A 20,350-nucleotide genomic window follows, 5' to 3' on the forward strand; every position below is an offset into this window, starting at 1 on the left:
AAAAATGACAATCTAAAACTTTTCTTTTCTCATTCTGAAACTTGGCTCCCTCATGTTGGCAGAGCTTTCCTGACCACCTTTTCCATACTTTCCCTAACTCACTGGTCATGGTTGAGGAGTTGGACCTCCTTTGTTCCCCAGTGCTCTCTCTCTGTCAGTGCCATTCAATAACATCTCTTTTGAGATTCTTTCAATCCATATTTATCATCTAATAAAGAATTTGGAGGCTCTAAACCTCCAGGATATTCTTTTCTCAGGGAGTTCAGATCATGATTTAATTTTTCTCTCTTTTCCAACTTAGAATCATCAAAGGATTACAATTGAACTTGTGAAATCTAATGTTATCACTAAGTGAGGCAGCATAGAAGAAAAATAGAAGAGGTCCTAGCATAAAGTCTTAAGGTATACCCATAGTTAGTGTGACAAAATGAAATATACTTCCCACAACTCCCAAAATGAGATGAGGTAGTTTAGACAGACAGTAGGAGAACTGAGAGGACTGAGTCTTGAAATGTCTTAGACAGAAAAGACTCCAGAAGTAAGAGGTTATCAAAAGTTGTAGAGCAGTCTAAAATGGTAAGAATTTAGAAAAAGACAAATAAATGATCACTAGAAACTCTGGAGAGAGCAGTTTCAGTTGGTTGATGAGAACAGAAGCCTTAATGTATAAGGTTTAGAAGGGAGTGAGAACTAGGGATAGCTAGTTTAGATGGTTTTTGCAAGGAGTTTAGTTAAGAAAAGGAGAGGAGATCTAGGATGATAGCTGGTGAGCATAACAGGAATTAATAAAGACTTTTTAAGGATATAGATATGAGCATATTTGTTGATAGAAGGGAAAGATATAATAGAAAGGGGAACATTAAGAGTGCGAATGAAAGAGGAAGCAATATTATAGAGAATGTGAGAAGGATATTGAAAAGGTGAACCATGTAAGCAAAAGAGACTTTTCATCATGAAAAACTGAAATTATGGAGGAGATTATAATGGATGGTGTTAGAAGAGAAGGAGAAGACAGTGTTTCTTCCAAATGGTTTCAATTTCTGGCAGAGTGAGGTGGGAGAGGGGGGCTCTGAGAAGAAAAGAAAAGGTTTGGAACAATTGCTATACAGAGTGGAATAGGGAATCAATTAGAGATGGATGGTAGGATTACCTACTATTGTGGTTGCATGAATTTATGTTAGCTATCTAGCTTATTTTTTTTAAATTTTTTTTTATGTTTTTGCAAGGCAAATGGGGTTAAGTGGCTTGCCCAAGGCCACACAGCTAGGTAATTATTAAGTGTCTGAGACCGGATTTGAACCCAGGTACTCCTGACTCCAAGGCCGGTGCTCTATCCACTACGCCACCTAGCCGCCCCTAGCTTATTTTTTTAAAGAAAGATTTTATATATTTTTGAGCCTTACAATTTATCCCCCTATTCTTGATTCCCTGCCCCCACCCCCCACAGAAGGCAGTCTGTTGGTCTTTACATTGTTTCCATGGTATACACTGATCTAAGTTAAATGTGATGAGAGAGAAATCATATCCTTAAAGAAGAAAAGTAGGGGCGGCTAGGTGGCTCAGTGGGTAGAGCACCGGTCCTGGAGTAAGGAGCACCTGAGTTCAAATCCGGCCACACAGACACTTAATAATTACCTAACTGTGTGGCCTTGGGCAAGCCACTTAACCCTATTGCCTTGCAAAAAAAACTAAAAAAAAAAAAAGAAGAAAAGTAAAGTATAAGAGACAACAAAATTACATAATAAGATAATGGTTTTTTTTTTTTCTAAATTGAAGGTAATAGTCTTTGGTTTTTGCTCAAACTCCACTGTTTTTTCTGTGGATACAGATAGTATTCTCTATCGTAGATAGCCTAAAATTATGCCTGATTGTTGCACCGATAGAATGATTAAGTCCATCAAGGCTGATCATCACCCTCATGGTGCTGTTAGCTTGTATAATGTTTTCTGGATCTGCTTATCTTCTTCAATATCAGTTCATGCAAATCTTTCCAGGCTTCCCTGAATTCCCATCCCTCCTGGTTTCTAAGAGAACAATAGTGTTCCATGACATACATATACCTCTGTTTGTTAAACAATTCCCCATTTGAAGGACATTTACTTAATTTCCAATTCTTTGCCACCACAAACAGTTGCTATGAATATTTTTGTACAAGTGATGCTTTTACCCTTTTTCATAATCTTTTCAGGGTATAGACTCAGTAATGGTATTGCTGGATCAAAGGGCATGCACATTTTTGTTGCCCTTTAGGCATAATTTCAAATTGCTCTCCAGAAGGGTTGGATAAGTTCACAGCTCCACCAACAATGCATTAGTGTCCCAGATTTCCCACATCCCTTCCAATACTGACCATTGTCCTTTCTAGTCATATTGGCTAGTCTGAGAGGTGTGAGGTGGTACCTCAGAGATGCTTTAATTTGCATTTCTCCTATAAGTAGTGATTTAGAGCAATTTTTCATATGACTATGGATTGCTTTGATCTCCTCATCCATAAATTGCCTTTGCATATCCTTTGGCCATTTGTTAATTGGGGAATGCTTTTTTTAAAAATTTGACTCAGTTCTGTGTATATTTTAGAAATGAGTCCTTTGTCAGAAATACTAGTTGTAAAAAATTGTTTTCCAATTTACTGAATTTCTTTTGATCTTGGTTACAGGGGTTTTGTCTGTGCTAATGCTTTTAATTTAATGTAATAAAAATTATCTAGTTTGCTTTTAATGAAGTTCTCCATCTCTTCCTTGGTCATAAACTGCTTCCTTTTCCATAGATCTGACAGGTATACTACACCTTGATCTTTTGGTTTGCTTAAAATACTGTTTTTTATATCTAAATCATGTATCCATTTTGATCTTATCTTGGTGTAGGGTGTGAGGTGTTGGTCTAATCCAGATTTCTTCCATACTAACTTTGAAGTTTACCAACAGATTTATCAGAGAGAGTTTTTATCCCAATAGCTGGACTCTGAGTTTATCAAACAGCAGATTACTATAATCATTTCTTGCTATTGTACCTAGAGTATTCCACTGATTCACCACTCTATTTCTTAGCCAATATCAGACAGTTCTGATGACTGATGCTTTTGCAGCTGCTTTGTCTGAAATAAAGATTGCTACCCCTGCTTTTTTCACTTATGCTGAAGCAAAATATATTTTGTTCCAACCCTTTTAACTTTATTCTATATGTATCTCTCTGCTTCATATGAGTTTCTTTCTTTGTTTTTTTGCAAGGCAAATGGGGTTATAAGTGTCTTGCCCAAGGCCACACAGCTAGGTAATTATTAAGTGTCTGAGGCCAGATTGGAACTCAGGTACTCCTGACTCCAGGGCCAGTGCTCTATCCATTGTACCACCTAGCTACCCCTAGACAAGTTTCTTGTAAGCAACATATTGAAGGATTCTGGTTTTTAATCCACTCTGCTATCCAGTTAGATTTTTAAGGGAGAGTTCATCCCATTCATATTCAAAGTAATAATTACTAACTTTTTATTGCCCTCCATGCTATCTTCCTCTGTTTGTATTTTTCCCCTTTTATCCATATTCCTCAGCATTTTATTCTGAATACCACCACCTTCAGTATGTTTGCCCTCCTATATGAACCACCTCCCCCTTCTTTCCCCTTTCCCTTTTCCCCCTTCTTCCTTTCCTTCCTTCTGTTAGTTCCCCCTTTTCTCCCCATCTCCCCTCCTTTTTTTCTCCCTTTCAATACTTGAAAGGTAAGATAAATTTCTTAACTTAACTGAGTGAGTTAACTTGAAGCCAAGTCTGATGAGATGAAGATTCATTTGGTTCTCACTCCTCCTTTCTTCCTCTCTATTGCAGTAGGTCTTTTGTACCCCTTAATGTAATGAAATTCACCCCATTCAATCTCCTTCATCCTCCCTGTCTCCTTATTGTTCCCCTTTTTAAGGAGGTATTGTTTTTAAATCATTCTATCTGAGTCATAGAAAAGTTGTGAGTATCCATCACTTCTGGCTAAGTATGTTCTCTCTAATAGAGTTACAATTCTCAAGAGTTATTAGTCTTTCTCCCAGGTAGGGATAAAGCCAGTTTCATCTCACTGGATAAAAGTCTCATGGATAAGTCAAAAGTGACCATCACTTCTGGCTAAGCATATTCTCTCTAATACAGTTACAATTCTCAATAGTTATGAGAATCTTTCTCCCAGGTGGGAATATAGCCAGTTTCATCTTATTGGATAGCATTTTTTCCCTTTACCCTTTTTTTAACCTTTTTATGTTTCTCTTGAAGCTCCTGTTTGATGCCAAAATTTCTATTTAGCTCTGGTCTTTTCATTGGGAAATCTTGGAAGTCTCCCATTTCATTAAATGTCCATCTTTTCCCCTGGAAGAAAAGGTTTGGCTTTGCTAGATAGTGGATTCTTGGTTGCATTCCAAGCTCCCTTGCTCTTCAGAATATCTCATTCCAGGTCCTTCGATCCCTTAATGTTGATGCAGCCACATCCTGCATAATACTTACTGTAGTTCCTTGGTATTTAAATTGTTTCTTTCTGACTGCTTGCATTTTCTCTTTTATCTGATAGTTCTTGAATTTGGTCACAAGATTCATTGGTATTTTCATTTTAGGATCTCTTTTCAGAGGGGATTGATGTATTCTTTCAATAACTATTTTGCCCTCTGGTTCCATGATATCAGGGCAATTTTTCATCACTAAATACTGTAATATTAATTCCAGGTATTTTTATGTTCAATGTTTTCAGGAAGGCCTATAAATCTCAGGTTGTCCCTTCTTGATCTACTCTCAAGGTCAGTGGTTTTGTTGATGATTTATCTTTCATTTTTTTTTCTATTTTTTCGATCTTTTGGTTTTCCTTAACAGAATCTTATTGTCTCATGAAGTCATTAGTTTCCACTGATTACATTCTTTTTTTAGAGAAGAATTTCTTCATTTACCTTTTGCAACTCCTTTTCCAGTTGTTCAATTCTATTTTTGAAGGAGTTTTCCATTTGCCCAAGTTTAGTTTTGAGAGAATCATTTTCTTTTTGCATTTGCCCAATTGAGGATCTGAGAGAATTATTCTCATTTTGTATTTGTCCAATTGTATTTTCCAAGGATTTGTTTTCTTGGTGTGAGATGTTAATTTTCTCTTGAGTTTCCTTTTCCTGATTTTTCCAATTGATTTTTAAACTCCTTCCTTATTTCTTCAAGAAAGTCTTTCTGGGCTGGAGACCAATTCATATTTTCCTCATAAGTGCTAGGTCTCTCTGGGTTAGAATCTATTTCTTCTAAGTATTTCTCCATGGACCCCTCTTCTTGATGGCCTTTCTTCATCTTCCTAGGATCTTGTATTGAGTGGGGGGACTGGCTCTCAGAGGTTTGCTTTTGAAAACCCTAAAGGTTTTGTTCACTTGGCTTAGTAATTCCAAGGGATGAACAGTAGGGGGAACTAGTTGCCTTCTCTGGTGTGTTTGAGGCCCTCAGCAGCGGGGTCTGAGTTGAGCTTGAACATTGGGCTGGGCCCTGGGGGAAGGAGTTAATCTCCCTTTCAGCTGAGTGAACTCTGTTGTCTACCCCTGAACCTGGGTGTGTGTGTGTGTGGGGGGGGCTTTTACCATTTGTTCTGGAAAGAGAGCTCTGCTGAAAGTATGGAGCTCAGGTCCCTTGCCCAGCTAGTTGTTTTCCAGGTGTACTCTGAAACCCTCTGTGCTGGAACTCACCCTCCTGTCGACTGGAGTTCACCAGAGCTCCTCTCCTCCTGGCCAAATATTCCATGGCTAAAGTTGGTTCTTGGATCCACCACTCACCAAAGCCTCTGCATCTGAGGCAGTCCTCTGACTTCCCTCTGCTGCTGTCCCTGCACTGACCCTCTGGTCTCTGCTCCTGGTCACCTAAGACATACCTTGTTAGTAGGTTTTCTTCTCCTACCTTCTCTTTCTGGGTTTTGTCAAATTTCTGTTAAGAGGTTTCTTTCATGTTATTTTTGAGGGGAACCATGAGCACTTAACACAGTGCCTCTCTTCTCTCTGCCATCTTGGCTGCAAGACCAGCTATCTAGCTTTTACCTCCATTATATTGTGTTCTTTTTTATTCTTTTTATATCTCTAATGTTTAGCATAGTACCTGGAATATCTTGTTCAGGTATATCTGACTCTCTGTGACCCAGTGTTAAAAACAATGTTGATCTGCATTTAGACTCAATCAGTTTTTTTCTCAGACTGTGACCCCCTTGGGTTTTCTTGGCAAAGATACTGGAGTGGTTTGTCATTTCCTTCTCCAGATTATTTGAAAGATGAAGAAACTGAGGCAAACAGGATAAAGTGACTTTCTCAAGATCACACAGCTAATAAGTGTCTGAGGCTGATTTTGAACTTAGAAAGATGAGTCTTCCCAACTCCAAGTCTGGTACTCTATTCATTGCATCACCTATTTGCCCTTTCCTGGAACACAGGAGTCATATAATGTTAACTGACTGACTGGTTGACTGAGTTCTTAATGATCAACCTCTTGGGCTTCTCTTATGACATGATAGTTTTTATTATTTTAGGTATTCACGTATTATCTCAAGTCTCAGTTCTCAGATTATGATGTGTTTAAGGCCAAACTACATCACATTCTGTACTACTGAATGTGGTGAGGAGATCCTCTTTGGTCCTCTCCTCTAGATGTGGTAGCATCTAGACAAAATAATTGCCTTCTGACAAAATAATTGGCTTCTATTTTTTGTCTCATGATTGTTTACTATAGGTATCTCTCTTTCTTTTTCTCCTTGGATATCCCTCCAGTCTCAGCCTTGCATCAAAGCACCCATTAACCTACCCATGAGCCCTGTCATTAAACCAGCTACTGCTGTGGTTCTGAGTTTTGCCCTCTTCCACCTTGGTTTTCTGGGTGATGATTCCTCAGGACTGTCCTGTTTTCAGGCTCTAGTTATCAGCTCACTCTGGCTTCTGTCTTCCTCGGTGTATTTCTGGTTAGAACACCCTCACATTTTAGTCTCTGAGGGATCTGACTGAATTGACTCCCTGGCTGGTTCTGGTTGAGAATTTCCACAGACTTCAGGCACGTTGTCAGCACTCAGGCTTTTCCAGACTTACAATTATATACTAATTCCATTTCCAAACTCTACAGTGTAGTCAAACTCATCTTCTTTTAGGTCTTTATCGGCAAACCTCTATCTCTTTTCTCTGTTCCCATGTGCTGGCTGATAGCATTATCTCATGATTCTCATAATTCATCTGCATGTGTGCTTATACACCAGGGGCATATGGTATCCACTGATAAAAGGTGATTTCTTAAAGTTAGGGATTGTTCTGTCTTTGTTTTTTGTACTTCCATTGCCTAGAACAGTGTCTGGCATATAGTGGAAATTAAAGATTGTTGATTGGGGAACTGACTAATTAGTTAAAACCAATTGTTGATTGGTCAATTAATTGAAATACCATAAAACTCATAACTTATTTTAAGTTTTAATGAAATTCCAATTTCAGAAAAGTTCAGAAAAGCAAATGACAAAAATAATGAGAGAATCTGTCCCTCTAAACATATAATTACCTAGCTGAAAGTCATTAACCTTTAAACAAATGTCTCCACAAACTGGCTTTAAAAACCCTTCCCATTCCATTCTATTTTCCAGTCAGAATTGATCTTTCAGTATCAAAGTAACAGAACATTTTTTTCTAACCTCACTCATAAATTCAAATATGAGTGATTATATACCATAGTTGTATAACATAATTATTTTTGTTCCTTCATTAAATTTCTCCACAAATTGAATGTATGTGGCCCTTGGTCCTGGGGAGTTCCAGTTCTGTCAGACTTTAAAAAGGTAGAAAATTTTGGTATGGAATCAGTGACACACTTATCTCTATCATCAAGGACCACTATAGCTAAGTGTAGAGACTTCCCCCCACCATACTCCCAAATGGCTGGCCAGCCTTCTGGGAACAAATGGCTTAATTGACCTATATTAACTTGTGAAAATCATATACTAAGGGGTTATGATCCCCCTCAGTAAAAGGAACATTCATACTGATGAAATCATATAATGTGAAATATTGAAATAAAGTTGTTTGTTCATAGATTATATTCCCTCTCTACTCATAAATCCTAAAAGGATATAGATGGTATCTTATCTTTTATTTGCATCATCCCTGGTATCTATGACAGTGATTTGCATATAGTAGGGGCTTATGCTTTTCATTAGATTGTTGAATTCTATTATATTCTTGTTAATGGACCAGAATTAGTCCTATAATAATAGGATTTAACATATACACTGAAAGTATATATTTGAAGTTAAACAGAAAAGTACCTATGGATTTTTCATAGTTTTTCCATTCAGCATGTTATGAGATCTACCTATCACTGTTATGATAGCAGCCTTCAGTATTTAAATTTTTTTCTGCATTGCAAACCACTTTAAATCCTTTTCTGGCAGGCTGAAGGAATCAGGTAACTGTTGGTGGTTGCTGATCACTCCCCCACTTCTTCCTCTTTATCATTAAAATCATGTATAATTCCAGTTCTAGAAAGGAACATCTCAGCTTTAAGTGGAATATCCAGGGGACAACAAAGCTATTATCCACATGTAAACAACTTTCTTTTTGGTTGAACTCCCCCCACCCAAGACTCTTCTTCTATCTGAGTTGCTTCATATGCATTTCAGTTGGGTTAATTGTTTAATTTGAAACAGGGCTTGGAGAATCAAGAAAAATAAATTCCTGGCTTTCTATGAAACCTTGAGCTAATAACAGCTTAATTTCTCTTAAGTTTCCTCATCTGTAAAATAGAGAAAATACCTGCATTCCAAATTTTGCAATGCTATTCTGAAAAATATTCTTTGTAAACCATAAAGCTGAGATGGGAGTCATGTTTATCTTACACTTTTTGGAACCCATTGAGAGAAATAAACCCCAAGTAGAGTATATATTTTGGGGAAGTTTTCATTATTTTAATTCCTTTAGGGTTGGTTCTCTGCAGAACAACTGTGAGAAGTAATGTTTTCCTCTGACACATACTATCTTATCAGAATCATAGAATGTCAAAACTAGACAAGACTTTATTCAATCACTCTTTTTACAGATGAGGGAATACTCTGAATGGTATGGAATTTGCTCATGGACATACTGGTAGCATTAAGTTCAAGATTAGAACTTGTCTTTGGAATTCTAGTTTAGCATTCTCTTTTGACTTTACCAGGTTGCTTCTAAAGTGTCACTATGCCAATCAATCATAGTATGATGACAAACAAATCAGAGAGGTCTTTACATGATTAAGAAAATAGGTTTTTAACTGAGCTACATTTGTTAATTCCATCTACTCTTGTTGAACTAGTGAGGAAAATCACAGATGTTACCATTCTACCTAAGACAAGTTCCACCAAGACTATAATTGGGGCACAAAGATATGAAACATATACACAGAGAATCTGTCTACAAGATAAGCTTGTAAACTCTTTAGAGAAAATACCAACCAATCAGGACTGGCTTAGAATATGGAGAATGTGAAGGTCCCAAAGCTGAAAAATAGTATCATGATTATCTCTTTCCAATGAGTATCTCTTGGACCTAATCTCTTATCCTCTCCCATTATCACCTCTGAGTGAAGTTTGGTAGCACTTCTCACCCAGACTTCTTAAAAACCTTCATAACTAGTCACTGCCACACTTGCTTTTCTAGCTTATATATCATTGTCAGCTTAATTTTTTTCCCAAAACATAGCTTTAAACAAGTCTTTTTCCTACCCAGAAAACCTGAGTCGTTTCCCATTGTCTATTTGAATAAAAATCTAGGCTTGAATAGTCTAAATTATTCACTATTGGATATCAAAGTTTTCTATATGATACCAACTTTTATCTCCTACTAATCTCCTGTACATAGCCAGTGATCTAACCATTTTAGGTCCAGTTATTGTGCAGTGTACACTTCTTGTACTTTCTTCCCATTATATCTTCATTCATGTGTCCCTCTACTAAAATATACTTTTTCCCACTATCTTAACTCTCTACTTATCAAAATCTCATTCGTGATGAGTTCAATAAAGGTAGTTTTAATAGGAAGGGAAAGATGGATTACATTCAAGAAAGTCTTTTGAAGAAGAAAAATATAGCACTATGAGGTAAGAAATGGTTAACTTCATAAACTGCCAAAACTGGAATATGGAAGACAAGAACTGAAATATTGCCTCAGAAACTTTGTAACTATATGACCCCAGGCAAGTCACTTAACCATTTCTACCTCAGTTTTCTCATCTGTAAAACAGGGATAATAGGGCCTATACCCAAGGATTATGCTCAAATGAGATATGTTATATTATTTCCAAAACTTTAAATAATACATTAATATGAACTATTAATAATAATATTCTATCTTACAGTGTAACTATGTACTTGTTATATTTTTCTTACTAGATTGCAAATTGCTTGAGAGCAAGAACTTCATCTTAGTATCCTCTCCAAAGATCAATATCTTCATATATAAATTGGGAAGGTTGAACTAGATGACCTTTGAGGATAGATCTATGATTCTATGATTAACAGTGCCTTGAAAATGACTATCTATTAATACCTGTTGAAATGAATAAAAATGAATTCAATTTACCATATTAGGACAATGGCAGCCCATTTGAACTTACTTTCATAACTGATGATGCTTCAATATTTTGATGGATCTGTGATCTAAATGATGCGTGTAATCTTTCCAAATATGTAGGTTATAGCTCATGAAAATCTTATAATATGAAATTCTTGCCTATGTCCTCCAATAAATTATCTATAAAGGTTCTACTCAGCATGATACAGATAGTCTTTTAATTCTTTGAATATTTTATAGGAGCCAGTGTAGTACTCAAGCTGTCTTTCATCCCTCATTCTAAATACATAATTAGTCTACTTTATATCTGTTTATACATTTCCCAGATGATATTATTTATAACATTTCTTGGATACTGTATTGCTGTTAATACATATGCATAGGAAAACGTGCACAAACTACAGGTCTTTTTTCTATTTTGTTTTTCAGCCTTTTTTTTAACTCGTGTCCAGCTCTCCAAGACCCCAATTAGGGATTTTTTTATAGATGAGGAAACTTAGGCAAACAGGGTTAAGTGACTTGCCCAGAGTCACCCAGCTAATAAGTATCTGAGGCCAGTTTTGAACTCAGTAAGATGAGTGTTCCTAACTCCAGACCCAACTCTCTATTCATTGCATGACCTACCATTTGTCAATATATCTTTGGGATAAGCTGGCTATATTGATTCTTTAAATCAGGTGTGTCTAACCTTGTGAGTCATATATAACCCTCAAAACCCAATCATGATGTATTATTATATTTTATTGTTATACTCATTGGTAATATGGGTTACATTGGCATTATAAATAAATATTAAATTCTCCATGTGATTCTTAACAAGTTTTTGTTGGGTGCTGCAACTCAGAAGAACTAAAAGGTTGGACATCCATGTTATAGATGTTGAAGTATTCCATATTGAATTGCCATATGACATTACTAGAAGAAAACTGGTGCTTAAATAAATGGTTTTCTTTAATTAAATGCAGATATAGTTACAGTGAGAAAACAAAGGTGAAATTAAGATAAAAAAATTGAAAAATGGTTTAGGTAAGTTTCAGTGTAAGTTATTTACTTCATGAAGAAGAGAATTCATTCATGCTTACTTATTCTTGGAGCATGAAGCCTAGTTTAAAAAAAAAGGAATTTAATCATTTGCCTTCAAACATTTCAAGGGGATTTATACCTTATATTTCTTTTTTTTAATTAAAGGTTTTATTTATTTTGAGTTTTACAATTTTCCCTCCAATCTTACTTCCCTCCCCCCCCCCAGAAAGCAATTTGTCAGTCTTTACATTGTTTCCATGTTGTACATTGATCCAAATTGAGTGTGATGGGAGAGAAATCATATCCTTAAGGAAGAAACAAAAAGTATAAGAGATAACAAGATCAGACAATAAGATATCACTTTTTTTTTCTAAATTAAAGGGAATAGTCCTTGAATTTTGTTCAAACTCCACAGTTCTTTATCTAGATACAGATGGTATTCTCCATTGCAGACAGCCGCAAATTGTCCCTGATGGTTGCAACTGATGGAATGAGCAAGTCCATCAAGGTTGATCATCACCCCCATGTTGCTGTGAGGGTATACAGTGTTTTTCTGGTTCTGCTCATCTTGCTCAGCATCAGTTCATGCAAATCCCTCCAGGCTTCCCTGAATTCCTGTCCCTCCTGGTTTCTAATAGTACAATAGTGTTCCATGAAATACATATACCACAGTTTCCTAAGCCATTCCCCAATTGAAGGACATTTACTTGATTTCCAATTCTTTATCCCCACAAACAGGGCTGCTATGAATATTTTTGTACAAGTGATGCTTTTACCCTTTTTCATAATCTTTTCAGGGTATAGACTCAGTAGTGGTAATGCTAGATCAAAGAGTATGCACATTTTTGCTGCCCTTTGGGTGTAGTTCCAAATTTCTCTCCAGAAAGGTTGGATGAGTTCACAGCTCCACCAACAGCTATAGCTTATATTTCGAAGACATGCAATTAGTGTGGCACTCCTGTCACTGTTTCATACTAACAGCTTTCATGAAAACAATTTTAAGTAAGCCATCACCCAGTAACCAGTTCTCTAGGGATCGACCTGTCTGTCCTTTCCTATGCTATTCTTTCAGCCTTGGAAATCATTTCAATCACATAAGAAATGAAAGCATTGGTAAAACCAATATGTAAAAATTATGAAAACTAAGTGATATAGAAAAAGCCATATGCTATACAGAAGAAAGAAAATATGATACTTGGATTGAATTTATGTCACTGAAAAAGAAAATATTTCCAAAAGAATAATTTCATGACATGCACTATACTTAGAAGCAACTTTTCAAAGACCTTTAGAAAGTTCCTTTAGTACTTATAGTTGATATTTAAATAACTGTACAAGGTTAAAAATCTTAAATATGTGATCTTATTCAAGTCCACCAAAAATTCATACAGTGAGTACTAAAGTTATTATGATCTCAGTTTTTATAAATTTTACAGTACATTTTCCCCAAATGTTTTAATCACATATGTAACTACTTTTGTGCTTATTTGTATTTGTGTGTGTATATATATGCTTTTTATATTAATTCTGTATATATTTATAAACATTCTTATAATGTAAGGTCCTTCAGAGTAAGAATTGTTTTATTCCTGTAACTTATAACCCTAGGATGTGTTTCATAAATGCTTATTACTTGATTGATTGATCATATTCTACATGGTGTAGTAACTAACTTTTAAAGAAATTTTCCTTTACTAGAGTTTTATTTTCCCTAACAGGTTGGATGCTCCTAGAGGATAGGAACTTCTTGCCACACAGAAAGATGGTGGCCAAAGTCAACATCATATGAAGTCATTTGTAGAATTTTAGGAAGAAGGAAAATGGAAACTTCTGGGCATCTTCATAAAGTAGAGTTGAAGAAATCTTGCAAGGAATACAACTAAGCATAGCCATCTTGAGGGTATCTAAGAATGAAAATGGAAGCTGAGTAACAAATCAAAGAAAAATGGAAAAGGTCTGCTAAAGATATATCTAACTGTATTTACCATCAAGAATAGAAAAGCCACCACACTTGAACTCCAATACCACAGTCCTAAATAGGTTTCCAGATGAGGTAGAAATGATACTAAAATGACTGACAAGAAAATTATCCCATTTGTTGATTATGTTATAATCATGAGGCATTGAGGAATCAGTTCACAAGATATCTGGATGTGGGGAAAGTTTTCAGAGCTTATTAATAATGAAAAAATGAATCTATTGGGTTTTTAAAAATGCCATTGATTTTAAACCACCTTCATTTCTGATGATATCCTTTCCTGCTTTCCAAATCATTGAAGCATCCCTTGTTACAAAGATTCTTTTAAAGGAAAAAAATGTTTAGTAAAACTAGTACATGAAACCTGACTGTATATGCAAATTTTCATATCCATTGGCCCTCAGCTCTGCAATATATAGAGGAAGGGGTATTTTCCAATTTTTCTACAAGGCTAACTTTGGTTGCCATTCTTTTTTATTTTATTGTAATGACTGTATATTGTTTTCCTGGTTTTGCTTACTTTGCATCATCAGTTTAGGTAAGTTTTCTCACATTTCTCTGAATTCTTCCTATTCTTCATTTTTTTTACAGCAAATAATGTTTCATTATCCATATATATATATATATATATATATATATATATATATATATATATATATCTTAATCTGTTTATATACCACAATTTAACTGATTTCTGCTCCCTCCCCCAGTTCTTTGTCACTACAAAAAGCATTGCTATGAATATTTTCCTACTTATGGGAACCTTCTTTCTGTTTTTGAATTCCTGGAGATATATAGCCAAGTAGTAGGATCTATGTACCTAAGACTTTTTAAAAAGAATAATCCTACATTACTTTTTGGAAATGTCAAACCAATTCAATTCACAGGTTATTTATATATTCCTCTTTCCACAGCCCCTCCAAAAATGATCACTTTTTTCTTTTCTAGTTTTCAAGGCTTGAAGTGAAACTTCAGAGTTGTTTTGTTTAGCAGTTCTTTAATGTGACTTAGAATAGTGTTTTATATGCTTGTTAGTATCTTGAAATTTATTTTTAAGACCTAATTATTTATATCCTTGACCATTTTCTCATTGAACAGGTTTACTCTTGGTCTCATATTTTTGTGAATTCCCTATACTGTATATCTTAAATGAAAGGCTTTTAACAAGAGTTGATATAAAGATTTTTCCTAGTCAATCATTTCACTTAACTACATTGATTTTGTTCGTGCCAAAGCTTTTCAATTTCATGCAATAAGAATTATCTACTTCATGACTTCCTAGTGGACTGCATTAGAATCAGTAGTATGGGATTTCGAATCTGACCTCAAGACACTTGCCACTTACTAGATGTGTGACCTTGGGCAAGTCACTTAATCTTGATTTCCTCACATCCAGGGACATCTCCAGTCATCCTGATTCATATCTACCACTGGACCCAGATGGATCTAGAGGAGAATGTGAGGCTGTTGACTTAGCATAGCATCCCCTCACTCAAATTCAATTCACATGCTTGTCATGGCATCACCTCCCTGATGTCATGGTCTTCTTTGAAAATGAAGGACAAATATTTCTACCTCACATTTGATTAAGAATTCTCTTCTTAGTCATATTTCTGAAAGAGAACTCTTTCTAGTTTCCGATAATTTAAAAAAAAATCTGCTTTTATGATTAACTCTCAGTTTGGAAGTTTATTATAATGCATACTGCAAATAGCTGATCTAAACTTTTTTTCCTTCAAAATTCCTTTCCATCTTCACAATAGTTCTTTTCAAATTGTGAGTTATTCTCCATGGTTTTTACGCTGTGGAATAATTGGGCACTGGACTGTTTAGTTTGGTTGCTTCGGAGTCTTGCTTATCTAGTCTTTGCACTGATCTATTTTTTAAAATAAGTACCAAATAGTTTGAAAAATTATTGTTTTATAGTATAATTTGAAGTGTAAAAATTTCTATAATTTGTATTTTTAAAATTATTGATATAGAGAATCTAGATTCTGCAATCCTCTAAAATTCACATGTGTCTAACCCATGGTTTGCAGGCTATATGTGATCCTCAAATTCCATACTTTATTGCGTTATTATATTTTATTATTATACTCAAAGATAATGTGGGGTATAAATATTAAATTCTATATGTGGCCCTTGACAAATTTTTGTTGGGCAACATGACCCAGAAGAGCTAAAAGGCTGAACACACATACTAGATGAAGTTTATCATATTCTGTCCATCTCTATCAAATACCACTCGAATTAATCTGGTAAATACTAAGGATGCAATGATGAGATGGAAGACAAAGCCCAGAAGTACTTACCTCATATAAGTAGGCACTGACAGGTGACCTAGAACCATAGAGACAGGGTAGATAGTAAGGCCAGGGAGCCTTTTGTCTTGTTAGAAGGTATGTAATTAATTGACTTCCCAGCTTATTCAAGTCCTGTGAATAGTTAAGCATCCTAGGCAAAGGGGGAAGGTAAGCATGGGATATCCAGTTGATAGTGGGTCTTTTCTCCCTTGGTCTTCCTTGGAATGCCACAAAGGTGGAGAGGACAGTGTTCCTAGTTTTGTTAGTTGGGCACTGAACTGTTTAATTTGGTTACTAACAGTGTGTATTGTTTTCCTGGTTTCTCTTTTTTGCTTTGCATAAGTCTATGTAAAATTCCCTGTGTTTTTCTGAATTCTTCATAGCCTTCGTAAAGTTTAATAGATGTCCCTTATGATGGCAGATCATCAAGCCATTCCCCAATTGATAAATGACCAAAGGATATGAACAGACAATTTTCAAATGAAGAAATCAAAGTTATCTATGGGCAAGTGGAAAGTGCTCTAAATCACTTTTTTTCAGGTTTTTGCAAGGCAAATGGGGTTAAGTGGCTTGCCCAAGGCCACACAGCTAGGTAATTATTAAATGTCTGAGACCTGACTTGAACCCAGGTACTCCTGACTCCAAGACCAGTGCTTTATCCAATACACCACCTAGCTGCCCCTAAATAACTTTTGATTAGAGAAATGTAAATAAAAGCAACTCTTAGGTACTACCTCATACCTATCAGGGGGCCAATATGACAAAAGGAAAATGATAAATGTTGGAGAGGATATAGGGACATTGGGATGCTAATGTTCTGTTGGTGAAGGTATGAACTGATCTATTCATTCTGGAGAGCAATTTGAAACTATGACCAAAGAGCAGCAGTACTAGATCTATATATCCCAAAGAGATTATAAAAAATGGAAAAGATCTAAATGCATAAATATATAGCAGACCTTTTTGTGGTGGCAGACACTGGAAATTGAGGGGATGCTTATCAATTGGGGAATGGAATACTATTGTGCAATAAGAAACAAACAAGCAGATTTCATAAAGTTCTGGAAAGATCTATATGAACTGATGCAAAGTGAAATGAACAGATAAGAAAAACATTGTACACAGTATCAAAAGCATTTTGTGATGAACAACTATGGCTGATTCAGTTCTCAGTAGCCCAGTAATTCCAGAGAAGTACAAAGGACTCACAAAAGGAAAATACTATCCATATCCAGGTAAAGGACTGATAGACCTTAAATGCAGATCAAAGAATATGTTTTTCACTTTATTCTTTTTTGTGTTTTTTTTTCTTTTTTGATCTGTGTCTTTTCCTACAACTGTGGATAATATGTAAATATGCTTATATGATAGCACATGTAGAATGTATATCAAATTGACTACAATTTTAGGAAGAAGAGAGGGGAGGCAGGGAGAAAATTTTAGAACTCAAAATCTTATAAAAAGAAAGGCTAAAAATTATCTTGAAATATAATTGGGGAAAAATTCTATTAAAAACCAAAAAAGTACTTTACAAACTGCAAAGGGCTACATAAATGTTATCTGTCACTGTGGGAATATTTTCTGTAGTCTGATATCATGGGAACTAGTTCCACTTGCTAGGAGAAAATCATGTGAACTTGGTGAACTGCTCTGTTCGATCTATATTACCTTTTCTCTTGACAATATTCTCTTCACTAGTTATATAGATAAGTCTTCAAAGAAAGTCCTTCCTTCCTTCCTTCCCCTTTCCTTGCTCCTTCCATCTCTTCCTCCCTTCCACCTTTCATTCATTCATTTATTTAGGTGTCCATTTATTCATTTATTTAACCATTAATTCATTCATTAAATTATCCATCCTTCCATCATCCATCATCTATCTGTCCATCTATCTATCCATCTATCTCTATCTATCTACCTATCTATCTAATCTATTTATCTATCTCTATGGACCAGAACATGAAAATAGTTCACAGAAGAAGGAGCACAGGTATCTCCTGAAGAATATGTGTAAATTCTATAGGGTTCAAATGGCTAAAGACTCCTTATTGAAGATTTTGCTTGAACAGGGAAGGCACAATTTAGAATTATGCAGTATCAGTTTTGTATATGGAGGCTTCAAAGAAGGAAGCAACCCATTCTATCTAGAATTTTAGTACCTTCAATGATGGCTTTAATTGAACAAGATTATCATCCTGGACTAATAAATGTCACCAAGTTCACATTGTAGTACACAGTGACTTTCATATATTATCTTTTCTTTCTGCCCCACTCCTCAGGCATGCTTAGTTACATGAATTTAGAACCTTTTCCCTACTTCATCATTCTCCAAAACTGAAGAAAAAGATTCTTTAAAACATTTAGTGATAAAAGTATGAGAAGGCAATTCCATAAAAATCCAAGATAAACATGACAGTGTGAAAAAACTAAAATATTTTAAAGATATTTTCAACTAGATAGCATTTATCAAAATAGATGATGACTTACTAATCTCTCTGGCTCATTTTATAAATAATTTATATGATATGAATCCTAAATTACTATTTAATTATGACAGGGTGATTAAGAAAGTTTAGATTGTGATCCTTACTGGCAGAGGAATCACACACTGATGTGAGGCATCAGAGTTTTGATGTAAATAAAAATAACACTTATTTCTATAGTCCTTTCAAGTTAACAAAGCCCTTTCTTTAGAAAAGCTCAATGACATAAATAGTTTAAGTATTATTCTACCCAGCTTACAGAGCAGGTAAGGAGTTCAAAAACACTAAATGACTTGTCCTGGTCACAAAAACTTATGAATGAATGAATGAAAAAGTATTTTTTAAAGTGCTTAAGATATGTAAAGTCCTGTGCTTGTGCTTTTGATATTAGTCATGTCTGACTGTGACTTCATTTGAGTTTTCTTGGCAAAAATACTGCAGTGGTTTGCTATTTCCTTCTCCAGTTCATTTTTGAGATGAGGAAAATTGAGGCAAACATGGTTAGGTGACTTGCCCAGGGTCACGGAGCTGTTAAATGTTTGTGACTGAATTTGAACTCAGTTCTTCCTGACTCCCAGCAATCCATCACTTTGCCAAAACTAGTACGATGAAAAAGATGACAAGTGTCTTCTTTAATGCTGTTTCCACTGACACAATGTTGTCTTTCTGATATCGAACAATTTGACAGTGTGAAGGACTTTGATGGCAAGAACTTGCTATTCTGAATCTTTAGAAGCTGTGGCTTTAGCACTCGCTGAAGGACATTCAGACCACATCTCAATGAGCATTCCGTGCAATTCATTCCTTTCCCCAGGGCACGTTTCATTATTCTGCCAGTCTTTTCCCTAAGATTGAAAATGTAATAAAACCGAAGTAATCTGGACTATCTGGAGGGACATCTGAAATTTTTGTTATACACATTACTCAAGTACTTAAATGGATCGGTAATTTCATTGATGAGGATATTCTCTGCAATAACTTAGCTCATAATCCATCTACATCTGCCTATCTTGTAAGAATTTCTTTTGTATCTTTCCATTAATTTGTGAAATGGAGTCTTTCCAAAACAGATTCCCTTTTCTTATTTTCTCTGAAAGCAGATAGAATTCTATTGGATCACTTCAACTGTCCATCTTCTCTCTCTCTCTCTCTCTCTCTCTCCCTCCCTCCCTCCCTCCCTCCCTCCCTCCTTCCCTCCCTCTCTCTCATATAATACACTCTTATTTCATTTAGGTTATTTAAATATTTGTGTGATATTATTTATATTATTATACATTCTTCTGATAACATTTTTACTCTGGTTGTTAAAAGTTTCTTGGTTGTCATATGTTGTGATCTTTTCCCACCTACCATGGATCTCCCCATTGCCTTTTGTTTGTTACTAATTTCAGTTATTTTAAAGATTATACCATTCTGCCAAACAACATTAGCAGGAGACTAGTAGAAAAAAGATGGACCTTAGATAGGATCTATATACTGTATGTAAGTTTGCTTGTGTGTGTATGTATATATATGTGTGTGTGTGTAAATATATATTTACATAAATACATCTTTCGATATATACATATATATGGATATTTACATATAGCTTTTGTCCTTTAATTCCCCTTCAACTTTAAGCCACACTTTTTGAAAAAATTCTGTACATTCTTCTTACTCTTTTTTCTTTTCTAAATGCTCTGTAATCTGGCTTTTTACCTCACCACTCACTGATCGGCTCTTTCCAAAATGATCATTTCCTTCTTAACTGCTAAACAATTTAATCACCTTCTCTCTTGACCTCTCTTTATTGTGGTCTATCCATCTTCTCTTCCTGTGTAGTGACTTCTCTCTGGGTTTTTGTTTCTCTTCCCTCTCTAGGATCTCCTTCTCACTATCCTACTGTTCTTTTACATCCTCCTTTCATGGATCTTCATTAATGTCAGACCCATTGAATATGGGTATATACTGTATATACACATATATACAGTGCCCTAATCTTTTCTCTGCACTCATTTAGTGCTTTCATTACTTAGAGCAT

At 35.4% G+C, this 20,350-nt stretch overlaps 1 protein-coding gene across 2 annotated transcripts in view; it reads right to left on the reverse strand.

Moving 5' to 3' along the window:
• The window catches only part of ANTXR1 (ANTXR cell adhesion molecule 1), a 303,869-nt gene that overhangs the window by 145,737 nt on the left and 137,782 nt on the right, over positions 1 to 20,350 (reverse strand). Inside the window, exon 13 of one of the 2 annotated variants that reach the window (XM_074207920.1) lies at positions 3,732 to 19,175. The exons of the other annotated variant lie outside the window; for it this stretch is intronic. Coding sequence (XP_074064021.1) covers positions 19,047 to 19,175 — 129 coding nt within the window. The 3' untranslated portion in view covers positions 3,732 to 19,046. Of the gene's footprint in view, positions 1 to 3,731; positions 19,176 to 20,350 lie in introns of those variants that run through there. 2 annotated transcript variants of the gene reach the window in all.

Source organism: Macrotis lagotis, chromosome 1 (genome assembly GCF_037893015.1).
Source record: "Macrotis lagotis isolate mMagLag1 chromosome 1, bilby.v1.9.chrom.fasta, whole genome shotgun sequence".
Taxonomy (NCBI): domain Eukaryota; kingdom Metazoa; phylum Chordata; class Mammalia; order Peramelemorphia; family Peramelidae; genus Macrotis; species Macrotis lagotis.